This window comes from Neovison vison, chromosome 3 (genome assembly GCF_020171115.1).
Source record: "Neovison vison isolate M4711 chromosome 3, ASM_NN_V1, whole genome shotgun sequence".
NCBI lineage: Eukaryota > Metazoa > Chordata > Mammalia > Carnivora > Mustelidae > Neogale > Neogale vison.
Window position 1 is genome coordinate 227,642,439 of NC_058093.1, and position 18,860 is coordinate 227,661,298.

At 43.4% G+C, this 18,860-nt stretch overlaps 1 protein-coding gene across 1 annotated transcript in view; it reads right to left on the minus strand.

Annotated features, from left to right (window-relative positions):
* Window positions 1-9,077: 9,077 nt before the first annotated feature.
* SUDS3 (SDS3 homolog, SIN3A corepressor complex component) overlaps window positions 9,078-18,860 on the minus strand; it is a 34,991-nt gene continuing 25,208 nt past the window's right edge. The window contains exons 11-12 of the mRNA XM_044244177.1: window positions 15,165-15,249; window positions 9,078-12,411 (exon numbers count right to left, since the gene is read on the minus strand). Coding sequence (XP_044100112.1) covers window positions 12,313-12,411; window positions 15,165-15,249 — 184 coding nt within the window. The 3' untranslated portion in view covers window positions 9,078-12,312. The remainder of the gene's footprint in view (window positions 12,412-15,164; window positions 15,250-18,860) is intronic.

An 18,860-nucleotide genomic window follows, 5' to 3' on the forward strand; every position in this document is an offset into this window, starting at 1 on the left:
ACACTTATTCTCTTACCCAGTCTGAGGATCAGGAATCCCTGGGAGCAGCTTAGTTGGGTGGTTCTGACTCAGGGTCTCCCACGAGGTTGTAGTCAAACAGTCTGGGGCATTACAGTCTCATCTGAAGGCTAGACTGGGGCTGGAGGATTTCTTCCAAAGTGACTCGCTCACGTGACTATTGGCAGAAGTCTTGGTGCCTACCTGGCTGTTGGCAGGAGGCCTCAAATCCTTGCCACATGGGCCTCCCCATAGAGTTGTACACATGGTAGCTGTCTTTCCCCAAATCAAGTGATCCAAGAGAAAGAGCACAACCAAACATAAGTCTCTATGTCTTTTATACTTTAATCTCCGAACTGAATTACTATCACTTCTACTGCATGCTACTGGTCCCAGAGACCAACCCTGGTCCAATGACAACAGAGAACTGTACAGACAGTATGACTGCCAGGAGGCAAGGATCATGGGCACCATCTTAGAGACTGGCTACTCTAACCATGAAGTGTGTGTGTGTGTGTGTGTGTGTGTGTGTGTGTTTATGTATACTTTAATTCTCAGAGTTGAAGGACATAGGTTTCCAGAATTGAAAAAGCTAACTGCTTGGCACAATGGGCCCACCATAAGGCCCATTATCATGAATTTTCGAAATACCACAGATCCTACAAGCTTTCAGAGATGTTAATAAGTCAGATTACCAAGGATACACAAATGGGCTATGGGTACATGAAAAGTTGCTCACCATCACCAATCCTCAAGGAAATGAAAATCAAAGCCACAATGAGATATCACCTCACACCTATTAAAATGAATAATCAAAAAATAAGAGATGACAAGTACAGGTGAACATGAGAAAAAAGAACCCTTTTGGCAACTCTTTGGCACTGTTGGTGGGAATGGAAATTGGTGTAGTCACTACAGAAAACTGTATGAAGGCTCCTTCCAAAAAACAGAACTACCATGTGATTTAGCAATTCTACTTCTGGGTATATATCCAAAGGAGATGAAGTCACTGTCTCAAAACATATCTGTACCCCCATGTTCACCACTGCATTATTCATAATGGTCAAGACATGGAAGGAACCTGAGTGCCTAGTGATGAATGAATGGATTTTTAAAAAGTGGTATATATATATATACACTGAAATATTATTCAGCCATAAAAAAGGAAATCTCACCATTTGCAACAGTATGGATGAACACCAATGGCAGTATGCTAAGTGAAGTAAGTCCCAGAAAGACAAATACTATAATTTCACTTATATGTGGAATCTAAACGAAAAAAAAAAATCAAACTCCTCAAAAGAGAGAGTAGGTTGGTAGTTGCTGGAGGCAGGAGCAGGGTGGGGGGTGGAGGAAAAGAGTGGAGGTGGCCAAGGGGTATAAACTTTCTATTTTAGATAAATCCTGGGGATGTAATGGACAGTTAATAAATACTGTGCTGTATACCTGAAGGATTCTAGGAGAGTAGACCTTAAAAGCTCTCACCACACAAACACACACACACACACACACACACACACGGTACACCTATTGAGACGATGGATAGGTTCTAACCTTATCGTGGTAATCACTTCACAATACACTAGTACGTCAAATCACGTTGTACACCCTAAACCGACACAATGGTAAGTCAATTATAATCTCAACAAAGCTGGGGGGAAAAGATCAAGGAATAAATTAATCAGAACGGCTTCCGACTTCTCCAGGACAACATCGGAAGCTAGACAGCAATAAACAATACCATCAAAATCTTGAAGGAAAATGATTTCCAAGCTAGAATTAAACCCTCCACAATGGAAAACACTGGAGAGGAAACAACCAGATTTTAGAAGCTGGAAAGTAAATTAAAACAAAACAAAACCTGAATCTTAAAACTGACAGTGGAGAAACCTGAGAATAATGAATTTAGCAGCACACAGAACCTCTTGAAATGAAGGTTAAGTAAGGGAGGGGTTGGCTGAAATATAAGTGCTTTGTGGGCCTTTTCAATTCTGGAAATGTATGGGCTTAAATTCTGGGAATTAGAAATGTAGTTATACCAGCCAAACCATCAATGAAGCAAGAGGACAGAATGAAAGTGTTTTTAATCATGCTTGGTAAGTTAGGGGCACCGGGGAGCAGAGAAAAAGGAAGACAAAGGACATAAGAATGAGAGATCCAAACCCAAACAGTGACAGAGGGGAGCCCCAGGATGGTGGTGAAGGAAGACTTCCGAGGGACAGCTCTGTGCCAGACCAGGTCGGGGGTGGGGCACCCATCCAGGGTGGGCAACCAGGTCAGAAGTCCCCAAGACAGGAAGGTTTTTTCCAGGTGATGAAATCTACCTCTTGTATCTGAATGTCTTAAAGGGAATTTAAACACTTGGTGAAGGCTTTGATGTTGAATTCCTAATAAGCACCTAGGAAACCAAGCATACAACAGAATACAAGACAATTATTAACTCCTGGGGGGAACACTGTCAAGGAAAAAAAAAAAAAAAAGCAATCACACTTTACAACAGGGCTCAGCTGTGACTAGAGTTTACATAGCCATACTAATGTAAACACTGAATACTGACCTAATCAAAATTAAGAAATAACTATATTGGGGGAGGAAGGGAGGATTGCCATGGTCAGAATTCAATAAGGAATGCATAGAAATTAAATATCGAGCATTAGTAAGAAGCAGAGATAAAAAAGAAATAGCAAAATAATCAGCTAAGAGGTGCAATGTTGCTTCTTGGAAGGAAATGAGGTAGAAAATAGGAGACTACTGTATTTTGTGGCCAACTTTGCAGAATCCTTTAATTTCTAAACTACAAGTGTTCTTAGTTTGATTATAGAGATTAATATGTTGCACTGAGAAATAAGGAGACAACAACTGCTCATTCAATAAGCATTTAAAGTATGCCTATAGTATGCAAATCCCTAGGGATTGGGGTAGGGAGTGGGGAGAGCAAGTCCCTGTCCATCCCCACAGGCCAGTGGGTTTTCTCAAACATAGCCCGTGGGGGTGGGGGCAGGATTTCAAATTCTTCTCTAGTGAGGCATCAGTAAGGTGTAGAACATATGCTTGGACGTCTGCTTGTCTTGAATTTCAAGACGGATAGTGGAAGGTTGCTTTGCTGTGGGTTTACCTTCAAGGCATACTGGGATGGAAGCAGGTGGGGCAGACAACTCCCGAAATAACAATGGCCCTAACGTGGGCAGCTAGCAATGGGGGATGTGTTTTCTAAAGTGCTAGAGTGACCCAGGCATGAGGGTCATTGTCTCAAGCATGAGGGTCATTGCTGTGTTTACATGACCTCATTTAATCCCCACAACGAGTGGCTGAGGTGGCTGTCATTATCATCCCCACTTTCTAGGTTGAAGCCCAGAAAGACAGGTTGCATGACTTGCCTAAGATCACACAGTTTGAAAACCCAGAGCTAAAATTCAAACCCAAATCTCCTACCCATGCCCTTCAGCCTCAGCCTGGGTCCTTGGGTGAAGAGTTGCGAGACCTGGATTTAGTCTCTGCTCCACCATTAATCAGCAGTGTGATCTTGGGTAAGTTGCTTCCCTTCTCTGTGTCGGTTTCCAGGTGTGGAAAACGGAGGGGGGTTGGCTCAGATGCCAACTAAGCCTCCTTTATCCTTCGGTAGTCTATGTGAGGATGGGGGAAGCCAACAAGAAAAGGAAATGGATGAATGTGGGGCAGAGGTGAAGCTTTTTTTCCTCCAAGTCTCAACTTCCTCATTTGTTAAAATGGGAACCAAGACACACTTCACGTGGGTGTGTTGACTGTGTTAAAAAAGATCATGTGCGGAAAGCACTTGTCCAGGCCCCCAGTAAAGTGCTCCATAAGGACAGCTCTGATGCATTCCGATTACTCATACACCGACAAGAGCACCACCAGGCTTGGACTCCTGAAACTTCCACTTCCGGTAAGGTCAAAGCGCCACGTGGGCAGGAAGATGAGTGATCAACGCAGAAGAAAGGGAGTCAAACAAAATTACTGTCTAACAGGAATGTGTGCTGTTGCCCTTTATTGGTTTTACATACGAGTTAGTTTACGAATACTTTCGGGAGCATGTAAGTGTGAAATTGGAAAGCGTCACTCCAAGACTGCCACGAGCCACCGCACTGGTGATATAAAAGGGGGAGGAGGAGGGAATGGGTGGGCCAGAGAAGGGAGGAAAGGACAGAAGCAGAAAGGGAAGGAAGGTGAACCCAAAGTGTGGAAGGACAAAAAGATAAGAGGGCTGGGGAGCAAACGGATTTTAAGGTTCAAACCTCATTCATCCGGATTTATTGAGCGGACACATTCTTACTTGACTTTTTAAATTTGCCCCACCCTCCCCACCCCTGCTGTTCCTCAAGCCACTTTCTCCACGTGCAATTCCCGTTCCCCCGCCATGGACACTGCTCAAGTCCTGCCTCAGCTTTTGGGCCAAGCCTGAATTTTACTTTTTTCAAAAGCAATTATAGCGTTGGTGGTATAGTGGTGAGCATAGCTGCCTTCCAAAAGCAATTATAAAGCACTCGTGGTTCCTGAGAATGCAGACTTTGGGTCAGCGTTGACCTGCTCTGGAATGGAGCTGCGTGATCTGGAGACAAGTTTCTTAATTGTAGTAAACCACGGTTTCCCGGTCTGGAAACACCAGACATGGCACAACGAATCCAGAGGGCACAAGGGATCGAGCTAATGCACTCTAAGCACTTAGCCACCTGCTCTGTAAATGTCAGCAGCTAGTATGCCCTCTGTCCCGCTTTCTCCAGGCCTCAAGTTTAGCCCCTGTTCCGTGGCACTAGAATGACGGACAAGTATGGCTGTCCATCCTCAACGTCCCACAGGGAAGGAACCATACTTTTACATCTCTCTGAGTCCCCCAAGAGAACCTAGGATGCCATTCAATAAACTTCATGGGGATTGAATGCTAGTAACTACGTCAACCCTCAAGCTCATGATTATTTATTATTTCAAGTAGAAGATGAAACATCCCAGACAGCTGAATCCAGGTGACCAGATGATCATGGCAAGGTCCCCTGTCGTGTTTGGGATGACAGTGAAGTTCCAGGGAGGAAACTCATTCTGTGGCAGGAACCCTCTGCTCCGAGGATAATGAAACCAAGAACAACCATAAACGACCAATCCATGTGCTGAGGATTTACTATGTCCCAAATGCTGCTTGCAAGGGTTTTATCCGTATGAACTCAGCTAATCCATGGAATCAGCGACTCCATGGGTAAAGGGTAATTCTCGTCCCCACTTTACAGAGAAGGAAAGGGAACAGGGCGACCAACTGTCTCAGCGTGCCTGGGTTTGAGATGCTTTCTGCGGTGCAAGATGATGAAAGCTAAAACCATAAAAGTCCCAGGCACACTGGGTTGAGTGTGCCCAAACACTGAAGCACACAGACGTTAACTGAGTGCCCTGAATTAAGGGGTGGCCATGCCAGGTTTATGAACACAGGACCCCTGTCACCTCTCTGTCTAGAGCTGGCCATATGAATTTAGAGACACCATTTACCATCTCTGGGCCTCGGCTGTTTCCAACTTCAAAATTAAGGGGTCAGACTAAATCAGCAATGGCAAATAAATAGGCTCTCTTGCCCATGGCAGACAAAGGTAATTGATTAGGTCACCCCTTCCAATCTACCAAACTTGGGCTTCAGAATCTTTCTCAACCCAACACACTGGGCACTCCAAACCATTTGAAATCATTCTGGTCTCTCAGGATTGGGCAGATTATCATCCAAGGACAGAGAACAGACAGATGACAGCAGCACTGACAATGGAAGAGACAGTCTCCAGGGACTGAGCAGTCCCTCAGTCCTGTATTACATACCCCGCAAAGCACAATATGGTGAATGAGAACAGGGACTCTAGAGAAACTGGGGTCAGAACGCTGGCTTACCATTTATTAGCTGTGTGACTTTGGATAAGTTGCTTAACTTCTGTTTCTTGATTCCCTCAACTATAAGGTGAGGACTATAATAGTAACTACCTCAGAGGGTCATTGTAAGGATTCAGTAAGTTAATATGGGTAAAATGCTTAGCACACAGTAAGTGTTCTAGGCGTTAATATCAGAATCCTCAAAATCATGCTCTGGGGTGGATATTATTGAACAGATAAGGAAACTGAGGTTAACAGAGATTAAGTTGCCTCAAGTCACACAGCAGCTAGTTAACTGAAACAGCAAAGCTGGATTCAAATACTGATTCCAAAGCTTGTGCTTTGCCACACTGTCACTATGCCACATTACATCTCAGTAAAAACTCAAATACTTATCAAATAATCAACGTTGAATTATAAGTGATTCTTGACTATCTGCAGGGACTTGCCAACCTGAGGCTGTTGTCCTCCCACCTTCAGGACCTTATTCCCTGTGGGTAATGCTTTCTTAGAGGGTTCTGGAACACCCACACCCACTCACACCAACAGCAGGCAGACAGGTGACGCCAACAGATGGGGGAAGCATCTGCTGAGTCTCTAGCTTCTGAGAAACAGGGGAGAGAATCTTTCAGATTCTGATTATTGGTCTTGCCATATCAGTAAAGTGAATTTTGTTATTTTATAGATCTGTATCTTTCAGAGAATTGAGCAAACACAGATTAGGAAAAATGGGTAAAGGGATTAAGTGTCTAGGTACCTACACTGGATCTTATCACCCTTGCTCCCCTAGGGATTCTCCTGAACCTACATATCTTTTGGTCTTAATAATCATAGTTATTCACAAAAATACCTAGTGTTTAGTAAACACTAAAATTCCTAAAGCTAATATATTTCTCACCATATTATTATGTCTAAAGAGAGTAAGCTGGTGCCCATGTCTCTAATGCACTCCATCTACTGTTTCCTTTTTAAGAGGAGGAAAGGTGCTCGGCTTTACCCAAATGGATTTGTGGAAGTGGAAGAGACCAGTAATAGCTTTCATTCCCGCCTCTCTCCAAAGACTGCAAACCCTGGGCTCGGTTGTTATGCAAGTTGCTGGCTGGAGCTGAGCATGCAATCTAAAGCAGGTGACATTGAACTGGTCTGTTCTGTCATTCAGTGACTCTACCGCAGGACACGACATGAAAATGTCCACCGACATGCAGAGAGCAGCCAGTCAGATATAGGATAGCTGTTCTCCATCTACATTTTTAGAAACCAGTTCAATGGCTCCTACCCCTCCCACCTTAGAGATGACAAGAAAGGCAGGCAGGAAGAAAGTGATCCTGGGGGGTTGAGGAGGCGCGGGTAAGACACAGGTTTTCCTCCAAAGGCTCTCACGTTGCTTATCAGATCAAGTTAGCTCCATCAAGACAGCACACTCTTCACATTCTAAATGGTTCCTTGGTTTTAGAACTGTGGCACTCCTGCCCGTGCCGTTTCAGAAGAAAGCAGCCTCTTGGCAAGCAACCGGGCTCTCTCAGTTCCATTACCAAGGGAGAAGCCCAGAGTCATGCAGCAGGGGAAAGGGTCCTAGCAAATCATAAGTGTTTTTACCTCTAAAATTTGCTCTCTCTGATTCTGTAAGAGGGGAGAGGAGATAAAAAACAAACTCCGAGGGAAGGGCTGGAGGAAGGTGGAAATGCCGAATGCAATTTTAACAAAGGGGGCTGGGAAGAGACTGCATGGTACAATCGTTAGGAACCCTGGCTTGGACTCTGAAAGATCTGGGACTCTGCAACTCAGTGTGTGACCTTGGAGAAATTACTGAACCATTTTCTGTGACTGAAGGAATCTGTTTCCTCCTCTGATCACTTTACATTATTGGACAACATTTACCGAGCACATACTATGACTAGGCACAGTGCTGAGCTTGGAGTTTCATGGGAAAATTAAGTCAGTCTCAGAATGACTATGTTACCTAATATATCGACATTACTTTAATATATTGAGAGTACTAGTACTCGGATCATTACAAAGATTAAATGAAAGAATGCCTGTATGCCTGACATATACAAAAAACTCACGAGAAAGCAGATATTAATATGAAGGGCAAGTTCCATTTGCCTTGGCGACAAGCAGGAGGGAAACAGGGTTTACCTGAAGGGTTTTCCCCTCCCTCATTTTGCCACATCCTCTGTTACCAGCTCTCAAGTCCCTGGCCAGTTCCTAGCCTCCACCAGGGGCTTGGCTCTTCCAAACTACTATGGAAGGACCCAGCAATTCAAGGTGATTAAAATACAGAAAACTTGTCAGGCTAGCCATTACTTTAGTGAGGAGTAGCAACCAGAAGGAAGTCTGCTTGGGACTGCGGGAGCTGGCTGTCCTCTTTCCTAATCTAGGTGATAGTCACATGGACATATCCATATCCACTTTGAGGAAACAGGAAACTCAATTTCTATAATTAAGATTTGATGGGGTGCCTGGGTGGCTCAGTGGGTTAAGGCCTCTGCCTTCAGCTTGGGTCCTGATCCCAGGTCCTGAGATCGAGCCCCACATTGGGCTCTCTGCCCAGCGGGGAGCCTGCTTCCTCCTCTCTCTCTGCCTGCCTCTCTGCCTACTTGTGATCCTTGTCTAATAAATAAATAAAATCTTAAAAAAAGAAATTGAACACTCTTCTGAACAAACATTCATGTTAATAATAATAATTTTTAAAAAGTTAAACAGTGACTGCCTTCTCCAACATCCAAAGCACAGAGCAGCCCTTCCTGATGGGCATGCCACACTCGGATCGTGAGGTCAGTCACCTGTGGTAGCAAGCAGCCTCCTCAGTTTACCTACCACGGAGCTGTAGAAATACCAGCTTTTTTTTTTTTTTTTAATTGGGAGGTAGTGGTCTAGAGTACCGAATGACAACATCCTCCTCAATCACACGAGTTTACCTTAAGGTTCGTCCCATCTAAGGTCAATTTTATTGACTCCGTTTTTAATGAGATTGTTTTATCTTCACCAACAAGGAAAGAGTACACCACATTTATGGGTCAACACTCCTAGACTGCTCTTTACAAAACTGAGAGCCTGTCTTTGACATCATTCCTTAACTTACTCTTCATAATAAGCAAATATCTAGCATATCCCTCCCCCTTTCCTGATTTCCTTTCCCCACAACTGGGGGGGAGGGAAAGGGACTTAAGGAAATTTCAATCATTTTTATCAAGTCAATGGATATAACACAAACTACATGCTGGTTTTCTCTTTGAAAGTTTATTGTTATTAAAAAAAAAACCTATACTTTTTACATTTTACATTCACCTCTCAGAACATTTAATGATACCAGTTAATGATGATATATAAAAAGCCCACCAGCTGCTTGAAATGGCTGCAAATTTTTACCATGTACTGATATTAAATTGGTTTGAACTCTTTGGAAAAATTGGTGTAACATTAAGTACCAAGATTTCAAACTCCCAGATTAGAAACAAGATTTTTAAGTCAGGAGGAAATTTAGTCAAAATTCAAGGCTAAAAGGATATGTTAATGAAAAAACAAATATACTGTAAAAAATACGATTCCCCTCCATCCCCAAAATCAGGTTAAAAAAAAAAAAGAAAGAAAAGAAACCAACCCCACCCCACCCCACCCCCAATATTTCTCTTAGAAAAGTCGCCCAATCCTGAACACAGGGTCTCACACACAAACACAAGTAAGTAGCTTGATTTGCAGATCAGCCTCTGGGATCTTATACTGGACCCAGTTTGAAGTTGAAAGAAAAAAAAAAAAAAGTTAGGTAGTTAGATATCCATAAACACCGGTATCCAAACAAATGAAAACATCCTAGCTTTGGTATGGCTATGGAAATCTGGAAATAGTTCAAGAGGACACTGGCTTTGGAAGAGAGGGAGTCAGAGGGTAGGGAAGGCAACACAATGCCCCCAAGCAGAGGTAAAATAAATATTGCGACACATCCATAGCAAACACTGTGTATAATACCAACGTAGGTGCCTTGAACAAAACACACAAATAGGTTCTTGATTAGAATAACCCAAGTGCAATTTCTTGATCAGATTAATACCATGTACAGGTTCTTCATAAGAGTTGTCTAGACCAACCTTTTCCTAAGTCTTATCTGCAGGAAAGTTTGAATTTGGGGATGCACATGGTACGCTACGGTCTGGTGAGAAAGAAAGACCTTCTGTAATAAGAATGGCCACCTGGGCTAAAAGCCAGCCCCTTGTTAGTCCAGGAATCTCAAAATCTGTTTTTGCCCATCACAAGCACCTCCAACTCCTAAACAAGGGGGCTCTGCTACCCCTGGTCACCACAGAGGCCGGCCAGAGGGGCTGAACTGCTGGCTTTTCATCTCTGGAGTGATAAAATAAAAAACTCAGTCTTCTGGGATAAGGAGTACAATTTACTGTGCTGTGTCTCAAGTCTATTCCCCACTTGTGCCCATTCCCACAAACATGATTAAGGATTGTGAGGATACTGAGGACCAGAAAGCAGTGATGTAGCCAAGGCCAGAGAAGAAGTCAAAGTGCCCATTCTCTGGCCTTCCAATGAATAGTTACTTCACAAAAGCACAAATGTGCCACCAGAAAAGGCAAGGAAAAAAAAAAAAAAAAAAAGACAACTTGTTGCTTTGATGCTGAAATCTCCGGTAGTTATCAACACAAGCTTTTCCCAAAAAAAACAAACTTTGGTGTACTGCTAGGAAGCCAAGTAAGACAATCATTCAAAAAAACAAAAACAAACTCTGATGACCACACATACTGTAACTAAATTTCCATCACAGGGCACTAGTGGAGAACAGACAGCCGCCTGCTTTTATGGGACGTTACACACACCACAGGGACAATGCAAGCAACAGAGACCCTCCCGCAGAGCAAAGGCTGTCAAGAAGAAAGGAAAGATGAAGGCCCTGTTTACTGTGGACTTGATTCACTCCGATAATCATCATCATGGGGGCTGCGGCAGAGAAGCACGGAACACTAAACAAACACACATCATTTACCTTATACTCTAAAGGAGACTCCAACATGGGGGCGGGGGGAATGCGCTATAAATTAAAACAAAAACAAATCTGTACATGCCTCTACTGAGTCAGTAAGGTTTGGTCTCCACTGAAGCCAGGACTTACAGGGTGATTTCGCTGGTCATCACAGCCCCCTGACTTGCTTTTGGGTGCATATATCAAGAACTGACACAAAGGTAATCACCTGAGACTGAGGGCACGACATACCAAGATTTCCTAGGATGCATAAGGTCTACTAATTTCCCACAGAGATGCTAACTGTTGCTCTAACCCCAAATTCTTTAAATACCCTATGGTGGCAGCTATGAACCAGAAAGCCCCATCTGCCAGTGAACCATCTCTCCAAGGCTGGAAATGAGGAGCAGAAGGCAAGAAGTGTGGGGAAGGTTGTTGCCCCCAGGATTCCTTTGGTGAGTGGCAGCCGCAGCAGAGCTTCCTTTGTCTTCAGCCTGGGCCAGACCTCCTGGGAGGCTGGGGGTGCCGACAAGGCTCCACAGGCTGGAAACAGTCCGTGTGCAGTAACGGCATCAGTGACAAGAGTGTGCAAATGGAATTATGAGTGAGAGTTTACAGATAACTGATGACTGCCCAGTCAGTTTCCCCTCCCCACCTACAATAGATAACCCAGATAATTGGTCGGCACGAGGTACTTCATCAGGGGCAGGAAACAGAAATGAATTAGAAATAAAAACTTCTGAAATGACCACTTGCTCCAGCTTGAGCTAGAACAAATGTGTCTGCATAAACCACTTGCATTAAATAACATTTCAAATGCGGTACCTTCAGCACATTTGTGCCTGAGATGCCCCCGCCCCCCAACCCCATTTACTTCAGTGCACGTAGCCACCCAGGCAAATTTTTCTGTCGCTCAGCCAGTGGAATGGATGGCATACGCCAGATGTTACACAAGGCATTTATTTCTCAGAGAAGGCTGAGAGCCAGGAGAATTAATCTCCTTCTGCTAGGACCTCTGCCCCAAGCTTCTGGGGAAACAGTGAATTGGGCTCGACAAGGGAAAGAGCTACGTGATCCACTAATTAGATTCAAAACATGAAAATGTAATGTAGAGTGTACCCCTTCCTGGTAGAAAGACCTAAAGTCAATTAAAAAAAAGATATCCCTTCAAACTCAAAGGAGGCTTAAAAAAAAAAAAAAAAAAGACAACGTATAAGCAAAAAAAAAAACCACAAAGAAATGAGTAAATCGAACTCGCAACACTCCCCAAAGCAAGAGTTCACGGTGACGGCTGGCCGGAAGAGGTCGAGGCAGGAAGGAGCAACACAAAGACGGAAGCGGCTGCCACCACAGCGCCTTGCAGAATCCACAGCAGCGCTCCCCAGTTTCCAAGGCCAAGGAGCAATTCCCGGGTTAAAAACTTTCTATTTGGAAGAAAACAAAACGAAAAACCACTCCAGAAAAAAGGTCAAGGGAAGAACACTGTAGAAAAGTCAAGCCGCTGACCTCCGGCGGATCACAAAGAGCCCGCGCTGAAGCTGGCCCAAGTAAATCCTCATCTTGGTGCTGTCACTTGTCTTCCGCACCCAGATCTGCAGGGGAGAAGGAAAGGGAACCGGATGAGAGCGGCTAGAGCGAATACTGAGGAGCAAAATCTTCCGGGGCATCGAAACATCTGCAAGCATGAGGTGTGGGCGGAACTGTGGCAACCTCCTCTCAGGCTGCACCCCGCCACCCATCAGGAACCATTTAGCATAGGGCAGGCGTCAGCCCTGGACCTCCTTTCTCCTTCCTTCTCCCTCTCTCACACCTCTGATTATGAAAATGGAGGGCACCATGATCTCAGGTTCTATTCTTGCCTGGATCTTAAGGACATTCTTTTATTTGGTTTGATTACAGCACCACTGACATTCAAAATACCTGCATTCATGAATATAAACTTGCAATCAAGTTTGGAAATATTTTCCTTGCCTCAAGGGACTTCCATATCATAGTCTTTCACCACTCTGGTTTCCTGGCAATTAAGGCTAATGGTCATGGCAGAAAAGGAAGGGAAAAAAATAACAAGGAAAAAAAAAAGAGGCCCATGAGTGAGCGAAGGCCCAATTAGGAGCATCAGAAGGCTAAATTAGCTTAAGACAGCCCTTCCCCCCTGACCATATCCTTTTCCCACAGATGGTATCAGATGTCTGACACTTCACAGGGCAGATGCATTCTTGCACAGAATGGAGAATGAACTCTGCCAGCAGCAGGACTGCCAGAGCAGGGCACTCAGCAAGTGTCATCCCTGTGGCCAGGACTGGGAAGTGGGAAGCAGCCTCCTCCTCGGTCACCGGACACTGGCCACACCTCAGCTCAGTCACACCTCGGCTTTCTCATCTTCAGAACCACCCTACGATGTACTGTCCTCACCCCATTTTATGGAAGAGGAAGGCTAAGTCAACTTGTCCAATGTGAATTCTGGTGCCTGCTCTCAAAACCCCTTGCTTGCTCTTATCCCCTAACCTGGCCCTGACTCTTCTTACCTGTTCCTCGTCCGCTTAATTCATGTGCCAACAGATGGGGCCAGAAGCACGATTCTTTTAAGTTCTGCATCTCACCCACATATGCAAGTAGACGTCTACAGATCTATCTGCTCCCTCCCCCATTCAATTCTCAGGTTTTAAAAGTGTGTGTTCTAAGTCTCGTTTCAATTCCTTTAATGTGATTATTTAACAACAGAGAGACTTCAAAGTCAAATACAGTGGTTTAAAAATAAAGACCTCATGTGAAGCTGAGCCTCTAAGGACCTCGCGGAAGCACTTTAAACTGAAAAATGACCACAAGAAGGGCTGAAATGGGGAGTCACCAATAGCCTCAGACTCACCCAACAAATGTCCCTGGAGTGAGATTATGCCAAGGCCAACTGGCTCCAGGGTCACTTAGGATTTGACCTGAAAAATCAGCTGGAATACTTCCAAGAACTGAGAAATATTTTCCCTTTACCAGAGTCGCATGCCTCGGGTGCACTGAGGCCTCTCCCCTCCAGGTGACATGTCTCAGTGTCACCGTTTTCTTGTCAGACCCCCTTGACACTCTGTTATGTCAAAGGATGACAATCTTCAACAGAGACAGAAAAAATATAACTTGCATTTCTATTTTTCCTGAAAAATCTTGAGGTGTCACCAAGGAGGATGAGGCCAGGAACAAGGGCTCTGCCGTGAAGTGACAACAGCTCTTGCTGACAAACAGCGGGTCCCTCCATCAGATCCTGCTCTGCTCCTGACTTGGCTTGGGGTGACTCACAGACCCCAAGCCCACAGAGAAAGGACATTCATTTATCTGGAAGGCTCTCCCTAACTTCTGAGTAAACAATCATTTTGCAAACTAGTCACATTTGAGGGCATATTCAATTCAGGAAGCTAGGAGAATGGAAGAGGCTTAAGTTATTTCATAATCCAGATTCCTTAGATTTACTGTGCACTGGCATGAATAAGTTACAGAGGGGAGACACATAAAAATCAATTTCGTTGCAGACATTTGTGGACTGATAACAGATCAAGCCAATCAAGCTATTAAAGTTTTAAACTTTTTTAAAACTCCTAACAATACAAGTTACACACTGCTAACATTCCCCCTAACGAAGGGCCTGTCGGAGAACTCACTCGCCAGTCATCCTATCCTGGAGCATAACCTTCTGAGCTAACTTCAGAACCAGTCACTACCCTACAGGAGAGACTCCAGGAAGCCAGTACCTGAGGGCCAGAGCCTAGCAGCTCACTGCTGAGAGAGAGGCACAATAGGACGTGCCAGATTGTAAAGACAGCAGACAAGGAGCACTGTATAGCTCAGATCTAGCCAGCATGCATTTATTGAGCACTTACTGTGTGCCCACCCTGGGCCAGGTGTGTCATTAAATCCTCACAGCACAAAGCAAATCTCTTAGCACATACAAAAGCTCTAGAGAAATAACAAAGATGGAGTTTGCTCCACAAGCAAGTTCCATGTACACGGTGATCTTACAAAGCAGCAGGATCTGAACACACAGATACCACACAGACTTGCCTTCTGTTCTTTCCTGTAGTCTCCCTCAGTGGCTCCCGACTCCATTACTATACTTGGGAGTTCACCAATACCACCAGGAACATACAAATCCACATTATGTTGGCAGTCAAGCAGAGTAAGGGGTTTTCAGGGATCTTTTCTGTCTCTGTGCAATTTCTGCTGGGAAGTGCTGAGATCCTAATCCACATATGACACACGATTCCACTGTACGTTCTTGGTGGCACCTGCACTACAGTTTTGCTCTCACTTTTTTTTTTAGTACACTTTGCTCTCCTGAGGGGGCAGGGAGTTCGGCCCCTACCTCATTGGCTCCAACAGAGCTGATCACACAGCTCAGCTTCTGGTTGTCCTTTGACTCCAGATAGATGGCCTGGCTCTTGTGGTACCTGCCAAAAACATGACACAAGTTTATGTGTTTAGCCACTTTATCAAGGTTAAGACTGACACGCAAAAAAAAAAAAAAAAAAAAAAAGCCATACATCTTTAATTTATAACTCGATGAGTCTGGGGATAAGCATATACACCCGTGAAATCATTACCACAATGAACATATCCATCTGCTTCCAAAGTCTCCTCCTGCCCTCTTCAGCAGAATTATTTGTTGTTTTTTCTTTTGTAGAAAGAACACTATGCGTAAGAGCTATGCTCTTAACAAATTCTAAATCAATAATACAGTATTGTTAATGGCACCAGTTTTTAAAAAGAAAGAAAAAAGGGAAGAAAAGAAAAAACACTGCAACAAAGAATATAATTAAGAGTCTTAATTTACATTTGAGGAAGAGTGTGGATTTCAGATTTAGTTTGAAGGCCTCCATCCTTCAATTGATCAGATGACCTCCTCACCTCCTCCTAATCTAAAGCATATATTCCTTGGTCCCTCTGCAGAGGGAAAAAGGAGGCAGGGGAAAAGCTGGGAAGCTAACTCCTTATTTATTTTTTATTTGGACTATACACCACAATTCAATCAAAAAGTAAATTACAATTTTTCAAAATAAAACTTGTTCCTGCTTTTCACCCACCCCAAAACACTGAAGAAACTTGAGTGGACAAAATAAATAGAAGGGTTTGAACAACAGATCTAATATTTATTTTCAATATGTCCAAATTAAGCCATGCACACTAAGGTAGGCCAAATTCAACTCTTTCTCTGGTCACTCATTCAGCAAATACGCATTATCACTTACTGTGCAGCACTGAGGATGCTGGAGGTTGGAAGTGGACAGTGAACAGGACCACAAGGTCCCTGCGATCACACAGCTTCAAATACAGCAGCAGAGAAGAACACTGAGTATCATACCAGGATACTCAGGGAGCACTAACCGGGAGAGGTTCAGAGCAGCAGGGTGTGCACCACAGGGGCTCTGATTTGGCCTGGCCAGTCGGGAGAGCTGCCTTGCATGGAGCAGACCAGACAGGCACTCCGTTTCAGCCCCAGTAGCCATCCTCTTGGCCTGTTGCACAGGATCACCTTCAACTGCTACAAGCTCAGGGATAAGGCCGAGGTTCAAAGTGAGGAAGCCAGGCCCAAAGCCCAAACGATACAACAGCAGCTGCCACAGGATGAAGGAGCAGCTGCTGGATTGCAAGAGCTGGAAACAGGAGCTGAGCTGCTGCTGGCAGCCCTGGCCGAGGCCAGCCGCAATCAGGCAGGAACATAACCTCTGGTTCATTCTGGCTGCACAGATCTAGCTAAACAGACCCACTAACTCATGTAAATTCTACCAAAATGCATCTCCCAGCAAAGTACTGCATTTTATCATTATTTCTGTGGGGGGAAAGGCAGACTGTTTTGCTGGTGTAATGAAATAATCTACTGCCAGGACATCACAGTAAAGAGATGTACTTCACTCCCACAATGAGCTTTTTCCAATCTAGGTTCTAAGCACTCTTTAACCTGCTACTTAGGAGCTGAAAACTCAGGTTTCCAACTCAATTTACTTCCTGAAAATACTGTTAAAAGAAATCGAATCATAAATGCAATTAGAACAGCGAGATTGGGTTAGACTCAGCTTTAAAGTTGCTTTTGGCCAGAGATCAGTTGGTAAACTGGGTCAGGGGACTTTCATTATGCTAAATATGTAATATCGCAAGGTCTGAAGTATACAGTGCATGAGGAAAGGCTGAATTAGTTCATATATTGAATTAGTTCAATATCAATTTTGTGACTCAAAAATTCCAGTTTCCCTCCCACATCTAAGCCAACTTTCTTATGTAAACACTAACATCTCAAGTGATGGTTCGAGTAAAATTACAAAGCAAGAGAACATCTGAAGTTATTCTATGGGGATTAGAGTGGTTCAAGAGAAAAAGACAAAAAGCATGCATGTAGTCTCACGTCATTCTGAAAGTATTTCCCAAATACTTTAATAAAGAAAGATCACAGTGTGGTAAAGGAGTATGTTACTAGTTTGGAAATATGCTCAGTATACTATTAAGTAGAGGGGGGAAATCTATGCCCATTACGTTCCTGTGCTTGTAAAAAAACATATGCATGTTACGTGTGTATCACACACACAGAAAAAATTGGGTAAAGTTATGTAGTTAAGATGTATAATAAAAAATGTATTACAACTTTACAGAAATAGGAAATATAAATTAAGAACAGTATTCTTTCTATTGAACGGCCTTCTTTTCTCTGAATTAAGGTATTACTCATATTAAAAACTAAGTAAGTCATGGTTCTGAAAAATACCTAAATAACAAAGATGGGTAAAGATAAAACCTCATGTTAAAATTAACATCTTAATGTCTTCAAGGACAACAGTTAACTCTGGGAGACTAGTTAAACAACTCTCAGGAGATGTGCTGTATTTTACTTCAGATGTGTGCAGAACCCAAACCCCAACACCTCGGGCTGACCTTAAAATGAATGCCAAAAGTAAACAATGAGATCTCATCTATAACCACCCCCAACCCCAGAAGTCCTCTGGGACCTGAGCATCTGGCCACCTCCCCAATCTGCCTGCTTTGGGGTAACCAAATGGTGGTAGCTTGAATGTCCACCATTGGTCACCATCTGCTCCAGAGCAGAGCTGGCCTACGTGTTTCCCAAAGCACCCCACTTCCAAGCCAATGGATTCCCAGATCCTCCTGAACCAGAGTCTCACGCACCACACAACAGTCTTAGGGAATACGGGTTATCCCTGGATACCAAATCTATTCAACTAACTGAATTCTCTGGAAGAAGAAAAAAAAAAAATCCTCAGAAATTAGCACTCATATTTTCAAGATGAAACTAAAACGTATAGGTCGACCCTCACATACAAATTTACTTTTTAATTGCTAAAGACTAATAAAAGAGGGGGAGAGAATTTAAAATAAATATAGACATAAAAACAATTATAAAAGCACCAACAATAGAACTAAAAATGTATATTATCACTTTTGCCAATTAACCCATTTTATAAGCTGCAACTCATCTCAGATGAAAAAAAAAAACCTTTAAATAGCCTCAGAGAACAAGCCACAAAAATCGAACTGACTTTATTACTTTATTACTAATGGAAATCCTGACCTGGGAATCCCGACAAATGAGCTCTTAGAGCTTTGCTTCTACTATTAAACCCAATGAACTAGAATCAACAGTAGTACTATTATGGAAGAAAGCAATTTCTTCAAAAGGTGGGTCAAAAAGGAGGGGGGTAGGATTAATTTAATTTTGTATCCTACTGGGAATCCTGATATTAATGTTTCATTTCCCCAAAAAAACTGAATACCATGTTAAAGCTCTGGAACCTCAAAGGGTCCCAATGCCAGTTGTAAATATTCGCCATTTAACAGTCTTTGTCAGTTGAAGGCTGGAAGAAGTGGGGGAGGGGGGCTTCATTCCTAATTCATATTAACAGCCCAAGATTTAAAGTGAGGAGAGATAAACCAGTCTGCCAGCACCATCAGCTAGTTAGTTATTTTAAAATATCAGCTACTTTACTGGTACTTTCTAAGAAGGGTCATTAGTCCAAATCAAAATGTGAGGAAAACTTACAGCAGGACATAAAAT